Source organism: Salvelinus alpinus, chromosome 15, assembly GCF_045679555.1.
Source record: "Salvelinus alpinus chromosome 15, SLU_Salpinus.1, whole genome shotgun sequence".
NCBI classification, from domain to species: Eukaryota; Metazoa; Chordata; class Actinopteri; order Salmoniformes; family Salmonidae; genus Salvelinus; species Salvelinus alpinus.
The window spans coordinates 32,952,353-32,969,283 of NC_092100.1; the positions used below are offsets into that span (position 1 = coordinate 32,952,353).

At 44.4% G+C, this 16,931-nt stretch overlaps 1 protein-coding gene across 6 annotated transcripts in view; it reads left to right on the forward strand.

Annotated features, from left to right (window-relative positions):
• LOC139539931 (talin-2-like) overlaps positions 1-16,931 on the forward strand; it is a 148,918-nt gene that overhangs the window by 128,609 nt on the left and 3,378 nt on the right. For 5 of the 6 annotated variants that reach the window (XM_071343344.1, XM_071343342.1, XM_071343343.1 and 2 more), the window contains 13 exons: positions 6,891-7,037; positions 8,168-8,334; positions 8,583-8,766; positions 9,190-9,315; positions 10,660-10,776; positions 11,373-11,558; positions 12,439-12,546; positions 12,663-12,768; positions 14,037-14,161; positions 15,984-16,109; positions 16,205-16,267; positions 16,396-16,578; positions 16,686-16,811. In XM_071343344.1, the coding sequence (XP_071199445.1) occupies positions 6,891-7,037; positions 8,168-8,334; positions 8,583-8,766; positions 9,190-9,315; positions 10,660-10,776; positions 11,373-11,558; positions 12,439-12,546; positions 12,663-12,768; positions 14,037-14,161; positions 15,984-16,109; positions 16,205-16,267; positions 16,396-16,578; positions 16,686-16,811 (1,764 nt within the window). The other variant, XM_071343347.1, reaches the window with a different exon arrangement.

Here is a 16,931-nt window from a genome sequence, read left to right on the forward strand (position 1 = left end):
ACCACGCAGCCGTCATACTGCTCAGGAAGGAGACGCGTTCTGTCTCCTAGAGATGAACGTACTTTGGGGCGAAAAGTGCAAGTCAATCTCAGAACAACAGCAAAGGACCTTGTGAAGATGCTGGAGGAAACGGGTACAAAAATATATATATCCACAGTAAAACGAGTCCTATATCGACATAACCTGAAAGGCCGCTCAGCAAGGAAGAAGCCTCTGCTCCAAAACCGCCATAGAAAAGCCAGACTACGGTTTGCAACTGCACATGGGGACAAAGATCATACTTTTTGGAGAAATGTCCGCTGGTCTGATGAAACAAAAATAGAACTGTTTGGCCATAATGACCATTGTTATGTTTGGAGGAAAAAGGGGGAGGCTTGCAAGCCGAAGAACACCATCCCAACCGTGAAGCACGGGGGTAGCAGCATCATGTTGTGGGGGTGCTTTGCTGCAGGAGGGATTGGTGCACTTCACAAAATAGATGGCATCATGAGGTAGGAAAATTATGTGGATATATTGAAGCAACATCTCGAGACATCAGTCAGGAAGTTAAAGCTTGGTTGCAAATGGATATTCCAAATGGACAATGACCCCAAGTATACTTCCAAAGTTGTGACAAAAATGGCTTAAGGACAACAAAGTCAAGCTATTGGAGTGGCCATCACAAAGCCCTGACCTCAATCCTATAGAACATTTGTGGACAGAACTGAAAAAGCATTGTGTGAGCAAGGAGGCCTACAAACCTGACTCAGTTACACTAGGTCTATCAGGAGGAATGGGCCAAAATTCACCCAACTTATTGTGGGAAGCTTGTAGAAGGCTACCGTAAACGTTTGACCCAAGGTAAACAATTTAAAGGCAATGCTACCAAATATCAATTGAGTGTATGTAAACTTCTGACCCACTGGGAATGTGATGAAAGGAATAGAAGCTGAAATAAATCATTTTCTCTACTATTATTCTGACATTTCACATTCTTAAAATAAAGTGGTGATCCTAACTGACCTAAAACAGGGACTTTTTACCTGGATTAAATGTCAGGAATAAAAAACGGAGTTTAAATGTATTTTTTAAGGTGTATGTAAACTTCCAACTGTAGCCTCGTTATTGTTATTCTTATTGTGTTTCTTTTTATTATTACTTTTTATTTTAGCCTACTTGTGTAGTAACCTGGTATATTTATGTTTACCAATAGATGGAAAGTATTGACTCAAGACGGTGGTTTGCTAATCTCACGTTTGAGATTTCACTCAAACTCGCCCAGGCCATAGAGTCCGCAAATAGAAATGCACTGGATTTGCAGGCAAAGGGCGCAACTGCGTGCCATACAGTAAAAGAGAGCAGCGCTGAGCGCGTAGAATTTCAAAGAACGGAAAGCCTTGGTGCAGCAGCCAATAGAGACTGTTATCGTTGCAAAAGCAAACACGCAGCGTTTGACTGTAAATTCAAACACGAAAAGTGTTATGCATGTGGGATAATAGGCCACATTGCGAGGGCGTGCCGCAATAAATAAAGCCATGGGCTGCAGAAAAGAGAATGGACAGAAAACCGAATACCTCCAGACGCTCTAGCTACCACTCTAATCAAGTGATTGAAAGTGAGTACGCAGAGCAAGCATTCTCAATGTACAGTGTACAGGGGGCGAATATGAAGGTGAAGCCTGTCATTGTGGAATTGGGAATAAATGGATTTAAGGTACCGTTTGTCGTCGAAAAACCATGGACACGACTACATGTGGACTACGCTGGACCTTTCCTAGGAAAAATGTTCCTTGTGCTGATTGATTCTCATTCAAAGTGGATGGATGTTTACCCCATGAACACATTAACATCGTACGCTACGATTGAGAAGTTGAGACAAAGCTTCAGTGTTATGGGATTGCCTCAAATGTTGGTTAGTGACAATGCTACTTGTTTTACAAGCACTGAATTCACAAGTTTCATGAAACAAAATGGAATTCAGCATGTAATGTCGGCCCATTTTCACCCATCTTCAAACGGATTAGCAGAACGTGCGGTTCAGACCTTGAAGGAGGGGATGAGAAAGATGCTAGGGCCCAGCATTGAAACAAAGGTGTCAAGATTCTTGTTTAGCTATAGGATTACTCCTCAAGCTACAACAGGGTTGTCACCTGCAGAAATGTTGATGTCAAGGAGGTTAAGGTCAACCTTGGATCTCATCAGACCTGACCTGAAAATGAAAATACAACAAAAGCAATGGAATCAAAAAATGGAATCATGACACCCGAGCCAAACTCAGAAGTTTCTCACCTGGAGATGATGTCTATACAAGAAACTATGGGTTTGGTCCTAAATGGATTCCAGCTACCATTTGAGGATTGCTCAGGACCAGTATCTTATACTGTGATCATCGGAAGTGGACAAAGACTAGGGAGACACGTGGAACAGATCCGAGCTCGAATTACAGTTCCATCCGGAGATCTGGATCAATTCTTAAACGAGCAGGACAGGACATTGGAACGTTCCCCAGAGTTGCAGTTGGACAAACCACCGGAGACCAACAATGCTCAACTTCCTGAGACCACCAGTCCGGGGCGACCTCCTCCTGTGAAGTCTCCACAAAAGGACTTAGTTTCACCATCAAGGGGTGAAGATCTGGTGGCACCAGCTACACCACCTCTGAGACACTCTATTAGAGAGAGACGTCCGCCAGACTTTTTCAGATCCTAAAGGAGATCATTTTTGAAAAAATGTAAATAAGAAAATAGCATAGCTCAGAAAGGAATTAAATTGGGTTATTAGCTTTAAAGGGGGAATGTAGTAACCTGGTATATTTATGTTTACCAATAGATGGCAGTATTGACTCAAGACGGGGGTTTGCTTCCTGCTATCCGTAGCTATTTCCTATGTCTGCCTATATAACTATGATTAAGAAAGCTTCAGGTAGTTTAAGCCAGATGCATAAGAGAATGTAATTCTAAGTTACAATTAAATACTAAACCGTACTTAAGTCTCATGAGTCGTAACTCTAAGAAGCCTTTAAGGATACTACAACTTGGTAAATATTTTCTTCTTGAACTGCACTGTTGGTTGAGGGCTTGTAAGTAAGCATTTCACGGTAAAGTCTACACTTGTTGTATTCGGCGCATGTAGCAAATAATGTTTGATTTGGTAAGGAAACCAATATGTCTAGTGTTTTTGTTTTAGGCAGCTCTGTGGTGTCCGTGGAGTTTGCTTTCCAGCAGCACCTAATTTCGCTATATCTATCAAAGGAAAGCCATATTATGTGATTACAATAATGAAACAGTAATAAAATGCTAATAAGTCTTTTTAATTCTAGCTCTGTCAAGTTGGTTGTTGAACTTTGCTAGACAGCCATTTTGAAGTCTTGCCACAGATTTTCAACCCGATTTAAGTCAAAACTGTAACTAAGCCATTCAATGTCGTCTTGGTAATCATCTCCAGTGTATATTTGCTTTGTGTTTTAGGTCATTGTTTTGCTGAAAGGTAAATTTGTCTCCCAGTGTCTGTTGGAAAACAGACTGAACCAGGTTTTCCTCTAGGATTTTACCTGTGCTTAGCTCTTTTCCGTTTCTTTTTATCCTAGAAAACTCCTGAGGCCTTGCCAATTACAAGCATACCCATAACATAATGCAGCCACCACCATGCTAGAAAGTAATATGAAGAGTGGTACTCAGTGATGTGTTCTGTTGGATCTACCCCAAACGTATTGCTTTGTATTCAGGACATAAAGTACATTTCTTTGCCATATTTTTTGCAGTTTTACTTTAGTGGCTTAATGCAAACAGGATGCATGTTTTGGAATATTTTTATTCCGTACAGGCTTCCTTCTTTTCAATCTGTCATTCAGGTTAGTATTGTGGAGTAACTACAAGGTTGTTGATCCATCCTCAGTTTTCTCCTATCACAATCATTAAACTCTATAACTGTTTTAAAGTCACCGTTGGCCTTGTGAAATCCCTGAGCGGTTTCCTTCCTCTCTGGCAACAGGGTTAGGAAGGACAGCTGTATCTTTGTAGTGATTGAGTGTATTGATACACCATCCAAAGTGTAATAACTTCACCATGTTCAAAGGGATGTTCAATGTCTGCTTTTTTTAAATCCATCTACCAATAGGTGCCCTTTGTGATGCATTGGAAAACCTCCCTGGTCTTTGTGGTTGAATCTGTGTTTGAAATTACCTGCTCGACTGAGGGACCTTACAGATAATTGTATGTGTGGGGTACAGAGATGAAGTAGTCATTCAAAAATCATGTTAAACACTATTATTGCACACAGAGTCCATGGAACTTATTATGTGACTTTACTCCTGAAATTTAGGCTTGCCATAACAAAGAGGTTGAATACTTACTGACTCAAAATATTTCAGCTTTTCATTTTTTATACATTTTTAAACATTTCTAAAAACACAATTCCACTTTGACATTATGGTGTATTATGTGTAGACCAGTGACACAAAATGTATATTTAGTGTGGAAAAAGTCAAGGGGTGTGAATACTTTCTGAAGGTATGTACAGATACAGTGCATTCGGAAAGTATTCAGATCCCTTCCCTTTTTCCACATGTTGTTACGTTACATCCTTATTCTAAAATGGATTACATAAATTGTTTTCCTCATCAATCTGCACATAATACCCCATAATGACGAAGCGAAAACAGGTTTTTCGAAAATGTATGCAAATTTACTAAAATTGAAAACAGAAATGCATTATTTACATAAGTATTCAGACCCTTTGCTATGTGACTTGAAATTGCGCTCATGTTAATCCTGTTTCCATTCTTCATCCTTGAGATGATTCTACAATTTGATTGGAGTCCACCTGTGGTAAATTCAATTGATTGGAGATGATGAGAGCTCCGAGACAGGATTGTGTCTGGGGAAGGGTTACAAAAAATGTCTGCAGCATTGAAGGTCCCCAAGAAGGTCCCCCACAGTGGCCTCCATCATTCTTAAATGGAAGAAGTTTGGAACCACAAAGACTTCCTAGAGCTGGCCGCCCGGCCAAACTGAGCAATCGGGGGAGAAGGGCCTTGGTCAGGGAGGTGACCAAGAACCCGATGGCCACTCTGACAGAACCTTCCAGAAGGACAACCATCTCTGCAGCACTCCACCAATCAGGCCTTTTATGGTAGAGTGGCAAGACAGAAGCCACTCCTCAGTAAAAGGCACATGACAACCCGCTTGGAGTTTTCCAAAAGCCACCTAAAGGACTCTTAGACCATGAGAAACAAGATTCTCTGATCTGATGAAACCATGATTGAACTCTTTGGCCTCAATGCCAAGCATCTGGAGGAAACCTTATTTAATTTTTTTTGTACTTTCTACCCCTTTTCTCCACAATTTTGTGATATCCAATTGGTAGTAATTCTTGTCCCATCGCTGCAACTCCTGTACGGCCTTGAGAGAGGTGAAGGTCGAGAGCCATGCGTACTCCGAAACACGACCCGGCCAAGCCGCACTGCTTCTTGACACTCTGCTCGCTTAACCCGGAAGCCAGTCGCACCAATGTGACAGAGGAAACGGCGTACAGCTGGCGACCAAAGTCAGCGTGCAAGTGCCGGGCCGCCACAAGGAGTTGCTAGAGGACGATGAAACAAAGACATCCCAGCCGGCCTAACCCGGACGACGCTGGGCCAATTGTGCGCAGCCTCGTGGGTCTCCCGGTCACAGCCGGCTGCAACACAGCCCGGGGTCGATCCCGGATCTGTAGTGACGCCTCTACCACTGCGATGCAGTGACTTAGACTGCTGCGCCACTCAGGAGGCCATCTGGAGGTGGTGACAGCATCATACTGTGGGGATGTTTTTCAGCGGCAGGGACTGGGAAGGATCGAGGGAAAGATGAACGGAGAAAAGTACAAAGAGTTCCTTGATGAAAACCTGCTCAAGACCTCAGACTGGGGTCGAAGGTCCACCTTCCAACAGGATAACAATCCTAAGCACACAGCCAAGACAACACAGGAGTGGCTTCGGGACAGGTCTCTAAATGTCCTTCTGTGGTCCAGCCAGAGCCCGGACTTAAACCCGATCGAACATCTCTGGACAGACCTGAAAAAAGCTGTGCAGTGACGCTCCCCATCCAACCTGACAGAGCTTGCGAGGATCTGGAGAAAAGAATGGGAGAAACTCCCTAAATACAGGTGTGCCAAGCTTGTAGCGTCATACCCAAGAAGACGAGGCTGTACTCGCTGCTAAAGGTGCTTCAACAAAGTACTGAGTAAAGGGTCTGAATACTTACGTAAATGTGATATTTTTGTTTTATAATTTTTAATAAATTTGAAAAAAAACGAGTTTTCGCTTCGTCATTATGGGGTATTATGTGTAGATTGAGGGGGGGAAAAACAATTGAATACATTTTAGAATAAGGCTGTAACTTAACAAAATGTGGAGAAAGTCAAGAGGTCTGAATACTTTCTAAATGCACTGTATGTCACAGGGTGGATGGCATTCTTTGATATGATACATCTTCCTTGAGGCTGTACTCCATAATGTGAAATCAAACTGGAATATATTTTCACATCTCAAACCTCTGGCTCCCTCTCCCAGCTGCACCCACATAGTCTGTGTTTAAAGATCATCTCTGCTATGAGATGGGGGCCGCTAACGACAGTATGTGTGAAAACATAGCCTAATAACAACACACTCTTATCAATGCCCTTTACATAACTGGCTGCTGGAAATCCTTGTTACCATAGTGACATTGTACCCCTCCAAGCCTAAAGGCCTATAGTGATGCTAGTAATGAAGTACCACCCACCCATGAATCAGGTTTACCCAGCAGCCTGATAAGAGGCATTGTCTGCTGTGTGGAGGGAAGGAGGGAGGGCTGGCGGGAGGGAGGGAGTGAGTGGGTGGCAGCTCTCTCAGAGATGACTCTGTGGTACTGATGGACTGGCTGGCTATGCTTGCAGGTGGGCTTCCAGATTAAGACGCGGGTCCAGGAGCTGGGCCATGGATGTATCTACCTGGTTCAGAAGGCTGGGGCCCTGCAGATGAGCCCCACTGACAGCTTCTCCAAGAGGGAGCTCATCGAGTGTGCCCGTGGCGTCACTGAGAAGGTAGGCTGGAAAGATGGAAAGAAGGCTGTTTAGTGTAATTCTTAAACCTTGAGATAAATTGTGATGTCTGCAATGTTATTACCTGAATGGAAAGAAATATATATATCAGTTGAAGAAAGAGTCGAGGTATGAATGTCGTTCTGGTGTCAGGGAAATAGCTGAGAATAGGCTCTAAGGATTATGGCTTGTTATAATGGACCATTCTCCACTATGCCTGAAAGCCCTTATTCCCCTGGGGGAAGAACTGGGGGAGTGAATCAAGCACACCTACAGTAGGTGTCATGAAACTGGACTTATGTTTTCTATGTGTTGTGTAAAGATAACAACTTGTGCTCTATAGTAGCCGTGAAGATTAATATCAGTTCAGTGTTTTAGTTTATGTTTTCTAGATTGTACTTGTATCGTGAAATTAGACCAATTTGTCCCTTCTGTGACCCTAGAAGAAGATATCACTGGTTCTCGAGTCTGCATTAGAATTTATTCTCCTCGTCCACTGCATGATTTGATTCAAGACTCATATCAGACTTGAATAATTTGTGGCCTAATGCTTTTGAGGACTGGGGAGCTGAACCTTGCTATGCCTCATTTGAATGCATCTCTCATGGCTTTTCGTTTGTTTGTGAGGGACTGCAGACGTCTGTCTGTCTGGACTGGGAGGGAGCATTGTGTGATGCAGCGTCGGATTCATTGTTTTAACGTGTTTGTGCAGCAGCAGGCTCAAGGCTAATGCACGGTTCCCCCTCTCTCTCCTTCTGCTAGCTCCCTAACAGCTCCCTGCTCAGTCCAGCTCTCTCAGATTGCCTCACAGTCGGTCCTCCCATTACCTTGATTCACATCTTGAATTGAATGCAAATGGGAAGCTTTAATCAAATGAGGATTTTGCCAACATGTTAATTGGTGATGGTGGATCGTGCACTGTAAGCCGTGGATCCTGAGTGGTAGTTGTCATTCACAGATAATAGCAGATATTATGCCTAAGCTCCTTTATTTTCTCTTAACATAATAAGGTCAGAGGGTATGATTAGTTTCTGATCATGCTGTGTGTTTGAATGTTTTTTGAGACAGACCTGGAGGTGCTGTTATTAATCCTGTGTTGTCTGTCTGTCTGTCTGTCTGTCTGTCTAATGTAGGTTTCCATGGTGCTGTCTGCGCTGCAGGCAGGTAACAAAGGCACTCAGGCCTGCATCACAGCAGGCAGCACTGTCTCTGGCATCATCGCTGACCTGGACACCACCATCATGTTTGCCTCGGCCGGAACACTCAACCCTGAGAACGAAGAGTCCTTCGCAGACCACAGGTGAGACCAGACCAGGACAGAGTAGTGAGGTGAACACTGTTCTGTTGAGGAGATGACCTTGGGACAAACGTATTAAGTCCACAGAAACCACAGGTCAAATTGACCTCATACAAGATGGTTTTCTTTTGAGAAAAGGGAATATTTCTTCCCATAAACTGCAGCTTCTGTATGACTATAGAGTATTCAATTCAATAAATCTTTATTTATCCCAATGGGTATTTGACAAGATTTTGTGTGGTGTTCTTCAGGGAGAGCATCCTGAAGACAGCCAAGGCTCTGGTGGAGGACACTAAGCGGCTGGTGTCTGGGGCAGCATCCAGTCAGGACAGATTGGCCCAGGCCGCCCAGTCCTCAGCCAACACCATCACCATGCTCACTGATGTGGTCAAACTGGGGGCCACCAGCATGGGCTCTGACGACCCAGAGACTCAGGTAATACACTGACCACACCCTGTTGGATTGAAATGACAACACATAAATGTAACACTACAACAATCTTCAGACACTAAAATTTTTTTTTGAATAAATCTTTCCACATATTTATATCACATACTTCTAAATAGTCCAATCATAATTTAACCTGTATACCCATGTATTATATAAAGGTAATCCTGACAGACCCGCACTGTTCTGATATTCTTTTGTCATTCTGTCCAGCCATTCTGTAACCGAGCCCTCTTACATACAGTTCCTCCTGCTGTATCTCTCCCCTTCACTTTGTCAAAAGTATCATAGTTCCAAGAAGAAGTGATATGGCCAGGCTCTGTTAAATCCTGCCCTGAGGTAAACCTGATAAACCTGTACTTGTGTTGTATAAATGTCTCTCTCTCTCTCTCTCCCTCCCCCTCTTGTCAGGTGGTCCTCATAAATGCGGTGAGAGATGTGGCCAAGGCTCTAGCTGAGCTCATCGGTGCCACCAAGTGTGCTGCAGGCAAGCCAGCGGATGACCCGTCCATGTATCAGCTGAAGAGTGCTGCCAAGGTACTGTAAGACACACACATCTTTAACATAGAGAATATCACACTGAATTTGTGTATTCAGCCGCCCTTGTTTTGCACAAATGTAGCTCCTGTACAAGGATATGCTTATCTATAGATACAGTATCTAATACAATATGCTGTCTTGTGTGTGTCACAGCAGCAGGTTCTCAAATCATTACGTATGATTCGGTTTCCAGCAGGATATGACACTTTCTTATCGCTGTTCGTGTTTGACCGTGTGTGTGATGCGTGCATGTGTGTGATGCGTGCGTGTGTGTGTGATGCGTGCGTGTGTGTGTGTGTGTGTTTGCCACTGTCACTGAGATGGGTATCAGGTGTGTGTGGCTCACGCTTGTCACAGTGGGTGTGAGCTCTGAGCCATCTGTGATCACACCACTGTGACTGTAGGACCGGAGAGGCTCCTTATCTCCAACACTATGGAGAGACAGCCACTGACTGGGGCTTTACTGAAGCCTAGCCAAACCTACCTGCCCTGTCCTTTCTATTCACACTCTCCCTCCATATCCACCAACACATAGGCCAGCAGTTCAGAGACACAAAATAAACTCCACAGTAATCTTTCTCAATTTTAATAGAGGATATCCAAGGAAACATTACACTAAACAGACTTGGGAGCATATCATTTCGCAGTGTGCAGAGACCTCATAGTTCACAGGCCTTACAGCCCGAGTCCAGGTATGGGCTTTAAGTATATCTGTCCTTGGTTATAACTTGGACCAGATCAAAGGATTTATAGGTTGACTGTATAGCCAGCATCATATAACCATAACCAAAGCATTACATCTCTAAGACACACCCCTAATCCTTCTCACCCTTCAATCACTCTTATCCTCCAACTATTCAGCCATACATATGCAACTCTAACTGTTACATTAGGCTTATTTTCCTCTCTAGTTTTAATCTAATTAGGGCCACCCATATAACCTGCTCAAGCTCACAGCTTGTTTTCATTCCTCCAACATATGGTGACCTCCGAATGGGACCCTCTCTCAAACCCCTCAGTGCTCTGTTCGGGTTGTTGAAATATGTTCAGCGTTCCATGGCACAATCTGCTCCTCACAAACAAGCTGTACACGGTCTGTTTAAGGTTTTGTTGTAGGGTTCTTGCTCATAAAACAAGTTTGTCTGTGTTTCTGCTTCAAGGTTTTTGTATAGTATGTATAGTATTGTCCTTCCATACTGTTGGTGTTCTATCAGGGCTCTATCTACTGCGAGACCCCAGTCTGGTCTCTGGTGCTGGGGGGAGACGGCGCCACCTGCTGGCCTGGCTCTGTGTTTAGTGAGTGTCATCCCCACTGCTACAGTCCCTATCTCTCTCTGAAAGGTGATGGTGACCAATGTGACGTCACTGCTGAAGACGGTCAAGGCTGTGGAGGATGAGGCTACTCGCGGGACAAGGGCACTGGAAGCAACCATTGAGTGCATCAAACAGGAGTTGACAGTAAGACTCCTTGACAGGCTCCCCTTGCCAGGCTGTTTAAAGCCAGGGAGGTGTGCCTCTATATTGAATGCCGTACCTAACAGTTAAAAACAACACATTTTTACTTGACTTAAACTCTGATATCTTTTCAACCTTTGCTGCTCCTCTTCTCCTCTCCTCCCCAAAGCCCTGCAGTATTCTCATTGGTCTTATCAGGGATTTTGTAGCAGACACGGGGAAAGAGACCCTGAAATTTTCGTCAGCTTGTTTTTCTTGTGATTTACTGCTAATCCTTATCAGTGTACCCTCAGGACCACAACAGGCTTTACCTAGGTTGCAAATCCAATTCAAACACAGCTCACAATTATAGTAGCATCAATAAACACTAGGACATTTGTCCACCCTACGTATTTACTCTAACAGTGGTCGTTTACACCTCGGGCTGACTGTTGACTGTTTAAGACTAACAATAAGCGCCAGGAGTATTTTCTAGTCAGGTCATAACGTCAGGAAAAACTCCTGTCCTTAGTAATAATGCACAAACCTGTGCATCAAAGTAGATCATCCTCAGTGGCTGTCAGTGCAGTCACAGTTAGTCATGCTGTGTGTGTGCGCAGGTGTTCCAGTCCAAGGACGTCCCCGAGAAGTCGACCACGCCGGAAGAGTTTATCCGCATGACAAAGGGCATCACCACAGCAACAGCCAAGGCTGTGGCAGCGGGCAACTCTGCCCAGCAGGAGCACGTCATCGCCACAGCCAACCTGAGCCGCAAAGCCATCTCTGATATGCTGACCACCTGCAAGGTGATAATCCACCCCAACCCTGCCAGCTCAGGCCTCACATCCTCACACTGACACTACAGCACAGCATTCAGTCCCATAATGCCGCTCTGCCAGGGAAAACGTGAGAGCAGGACAGCAGGGGCTAGTTCAGATGGCTGGTGTGACTCACTCATGGTTCGATGTCACTAAGCCTTCAACATTAGGCATGATGTCCTTCAGGCACATCACAATACTTCTAGCAGTGAAAAGACCAGGAAAGAAGGATCAAAAAGTATTTGGAGACCTTAACAAACTGGCTCATACTGCTCTAAGTAACATACAGTCTGGATCACAGGAGGTTGGTGGCACCTTAATTGGGGAGAACGGGCTGGTAGTAATGACTGGAGCGGAATCAGTGGAATGGTATTTAATACATCGAACACATGGTTTCCAGTTTTTTGACGCCATTCCATTTGCTCCGTTCCGACCATTATTATGAGCCGTCCTCCCCTCAGCAGCCTTCTGTGGTCTGGATAGTATATCCTAATGTAGTGTTTCCCAACTCCAGTTCTCGAGTATCCTCTGTGGTAGCACCGGACAACCACACATGATTCAACTCATTGAGGGCTTGAATAATTAGTTGAAATGTTTAATCAGGTGTGCTTGTCCGGAGCTACAACAAAACATTTTACTGTTGGGGGTACTGGAGAACTGGAGTTGGGAATCACTGGACTAGTGGTCACACTATATTTTAGACATTGACTCACTGACTAGACAGAGCATATCATCTAGGCAAAGCATATCACTAAGCAGAGCATATTAGCAGGCTGAAAATATCACTAGGCATAGCATATCACTAGGCATAGCATATCACTAGGCATAGAAAATGTCACTTTTTCTAAGTTGTTGTTTCTTCTTCCAGCAAGCGGCCTGTCATCCAGAGGTGAGTGAGGAGGTGAGGAGCAAGGCCCTGCACTACGGGTCAGAGTGCACCACTGGATACATCGACCTGCTGGAGCAAGTACTGCTGGTGAGATGGAGAATACAATACATCACACGGACAACACCTTATGACTCGTAACCTCTATTAGCTTGGCCTGATGGCATAAGGCGCCATGAGGAAGGTTGTTCTCTGTTTGTGTCCAGGTGCTTCAGAAGCCCACGGCTGACCAGAGGCAGCAGCTGGCGGTACACTCCAAATGTGTTGCAGGATGTGTGACAGAGCTAATTCAGACAGCTGAGGCCATGAAGGGTGAGACCGTACACAGCGCTGCCACACACAATTGCATACATGCACACACACATATTCACCTAGAGGAGCATAGTTCGACCAGACTACTGCATTCTGCAGAAACACCACATACCATTCTGGCTATTTATTCAAACAATATACATTTGTGTGAGTGTGCGTGCGCGTGGGCTGGTTAACCTATTGTAGCTGGAAATGACAGATTTATTTTATGGAACATCTACATAGGCGTACAGAGGCCCATTATCAACAACAATCTCTCCTGGGTTTTCTAATGATCAATTAGCCTTTTATAATGATAAACTTGTATTAGCTAGCACAACATGGCATTGGAACACAGGAGTGATTGTTGCTGATAATGGGCCTCTGTACGCCTATGTAGATATTCCATTTAAAAAATCAGCAGTTTCCAGCTACATTAACAATGTCTACAAGGTATTTCTGATCATTTTATTTTGATGGACAAAAAATTAGCTTTTCTTTCAAGAACAAGGACAAGTGACCCCAAACTTTTGAACGGTAGTGTATAATGTGTATATTTATGTTTTATATACAGGGCACGTTTGTAAAAGAGATCTAGGTTTCAATATGTCTTCCCTGTTAAAATAAAGGTTCAATAAGAATATTGTGTTTGGGTGAGAATTGGATCCCAGTGTACAGCCAAAGACCCACTGGGGTTATCCATTTCACCTCTAATGCCTCTTCTTTTCCCTCTCTCTATCCTGCCTCAGATGGAGGTAAGTGAGAGATGGGGCTGTTTGGTTCCTGCAGATCACTTTTCACACAGGCACAAAGGGGGGGTAGAGAAGGGGGGAGGGTGACTGAACAGATTTCCCCAGGGTTCAGCATAATCTGCAACAACATCAGTCCATCTGCTTTTCCAAGCTGTTCCCAAATAGTCCCGTTTTATGGCCACTTTAAAATCTATAAAGAGTGGCAATAATCCATTGAAAGTACATTTCTTCAAACTCTTATTTAACCGTATTTAACTTTGAGGCATTAGAATCACTATAGACAGAACATGGAGTGGAAAACCTGAAAGGTAGATCTGGTTGGCTTTGTATGTTCAGAGGTATAATGCTCGTTATCATTGCATGTGTGGAGTTTGGTTTGTGTGTTGTAAATTGACTGGTGTGATGTGTATTTTGTTATGTGCGGTGGCATTTGTATAGACAGGGCATAAGTGAACTGGCTTTGCCTGCACTGAGAATGTATTTCTGTGTTGTAGGATTTGTATAATGTGGTTATGACCTCTCGGTGGTGTGGTTTAGGGTCAGAATGGGTGGACCCCGAGGACCCCACTGTCATCGCAGAGACTGAGCTGCTGGGAGCGGCAGCCTCCATCGAAGCCGCAGCCAAGAAACTGGAGCAGCTGAAACCCAGAGCCAAGCCCAAGGTAGGCCTACCTGTACCCTTCTCAACCACCTCCAACACCTCTCTCCACAACTCTCAGACCAGACCTCCAACACAGAACACACCTATCTACTCAGGAAGGCTACCTGGGCCAAAGTTAACAAAAGTTCACATTGACTTTAAAGTACAGTAATAAGTTACAATCTCAGAGCTGAGATTGTGATTTGTTGGGGGGAAATGGGAGTATTATGTGAACTGTAGCCCACCTGTAAAACAATGCTGACTCAAGACAGCCTACTTGTGTGTTCTGTGAGCTTGCAGAATGTTGATGTATTTATGGCCGTTAGAAGGTGTTGTCTGGGGAGCAATCTGGTGTTTTTCTAGAGATTCTGTAGAGCCGTGTTGCCAGGAGACAATTACATTACTGGGACCTGAAGCTTATGTTGGAATGAGTACACATTTGTGATGATCTGTCTGAAACCTATTGAAGGAAAGGTCATCCTCCTTGTTGAACCCATTTCCTTTGTTTTATTACAGCATTCTGTTGTTTTTAGAGTAAAATAAGAAGGGCCTTTCTCAGCCCAAGGTGTTCACCCACTTCATGGAGTGATATTGCACAACCTAACTTTACTGATCTTAAAAAAACTGTAACAAAACTATCTCTGTTATGCATTGTCTGAAATTTGATTACAAAAGTTGAACAGCAAGTATGTAAGGTGTGAGCTGTACACATTTGTGTGTTTGTTTGTGTGTGATGGTGTGTGCATTGAACCTCCCAATACTCTTCCTCCTTCAACTGTGGTGTTCTTGTTTTGTGTCATTGGTTATCAGATCTGGTCCCTCGTTCCAGCTCTCTGGTGCAGTAATAAACATGGCTGGAGAATCTCCTGTTTTCATAAGAGACTTCCTGATAGCCCTGCAGTCTCAGGTCCAGACTTCAGCAGGGCGCAGTGTTTATGAGAGGGGGGTGTAGGGAGGTTTGCTTCTTTTGGATGTCAGTATCTGTCTGCCCTCTAGTGAGCTGTTAACAATGGTGCATGCCTTCTTCTTCCACAAGGCAGAGAGGCAGGGCAGAGATTTTGAGGTCTTTGTTTCTATCATGAAACAAGCATTCTTACCAGCTACGGTTTACGAGGTTTACTGCTATATTACGGAAGGTGTAGAATACCTTAGACTTCAAAATATCAAGCCCATAGTACAACTTCAGAAAGGAACACTGAATAAAACATCTAAATCAGAGTGAACCATGTTTCCTCTAATGACGAGGTAGGGTCTGTGACTATTTACAACCCCTCCTGTTCACCTTCTACTCCCTCCTTCCATACTTTCCTCTCTGTGCCCCTTCTCCCCTCCTTCCCACCCTGTAGAAGGGCCTCTCCCGCCCCAGCATGCTTCACTCTCCCTCCATTCTCTTGAGATGTTGTAGACCTGGAAGCCTTCTCTGCAGGCCTCTGTCTGATATGTTTGATATATTAGGTTGTTATTCAGTCCAACTATATATCAAACATATTCCTACAGTGTCCCGCCCTGTCTCCAGCCACGTGTGCCTTGTGTGTTGGTGCTGCTGGCATGATCTGTGGTCACTGACTGATGTAGTCTACTGAGACAGGAGTGACATTATGTATTTCCCTTTTCACAGGTGCTTCTGTATCTTGCAAAGTGTTTTGTTTGGATTTTCCATCAGCAAACAGTAATTGAAGATCCGTGGAAGCATTCCCCATTATGAAATGTGTTTGTGGATGTGATTGGCCAATAACTCAACATGGCACCATAAAACAACCAATGGAGTTTTTTGTTTTGTCTTATTGCCACAAGATATCGCCCTTAGTGCATTTCCATGGTTAAATGTGTGCTTTTGCTTTTAGCAAGCTGATGAGACACTGGACTTTGAGGAGCAGATCCTGGAGGCAGCGAAGTCCATCGCTGCAGCCACTAGTGCTCTGGTGAAGTCTGCTTCTGCAGCTCAGAGAGAGCTGGTGGCGCAGGGCAAGGTCGGTTGCAACTGTTTCAGAATCATAAATGTCTGAATGTCACCTCAGCAACAAAAAACACAAGTCTGTGAAATGTCTCTCTCTCTGCCCTCCAGGTGGGATCCATTCTTGCCAATGCTGTGGATGATGGCCAGTGGTCACATGGTCTCATATCTGCTGTGAGTTTCCATCATTGTTTATTTTTTACATGTACTATTAAAACAGAACTTGATCGTGAAACTGTGCATGGTGAATCAATGTTTCTGTCTGAGGCTGTACCCTGATGTGTGGTTGCTGTTCCCTGTAGGCGAGGATGGTGGCGGCAGCGACCAGTAACCTGTGTGAGGCGGCCAATGCCTCAGTCCAGGGCCACGCCAGTGAGGAGAAGCTCATCTCCTCAGCCAAGCAGGTGGCAGCCTCCACAGCCCAGCTCCTAGTGGCCTGCAAGGTCAAAGCTCAACCGGACTCCGAGGCCATGAGGAGACTACAGGTATAGCCCTACTAAACACAACACAACCCACTGGGTTCCACTGCTATTTCTCTGACCTCGCCTCCACACACTATGATGGCATTAACCATGGGTTCTGTATCCCTAAGGCTGCTGGGAACGCGGTCAAGCGGGCATCAGACAACCTGGTGAAGGCGGCTCAGAAAGCAGCCTTTGACAAGGCTGATGACCACAGTGTGGTGGTCAAGACCAGGTTCGTGGGTGGCATTGCTCAGGTGAGATTTTAGAGTTTATATTCTGAATACCCTGTAAGTGACACATTGAAGTGTCACTTCAATTTTACTTTGTGGATTTTCCACCTCTACCTCTTCAACTGTTCCCAGCTTTGTTGCCTT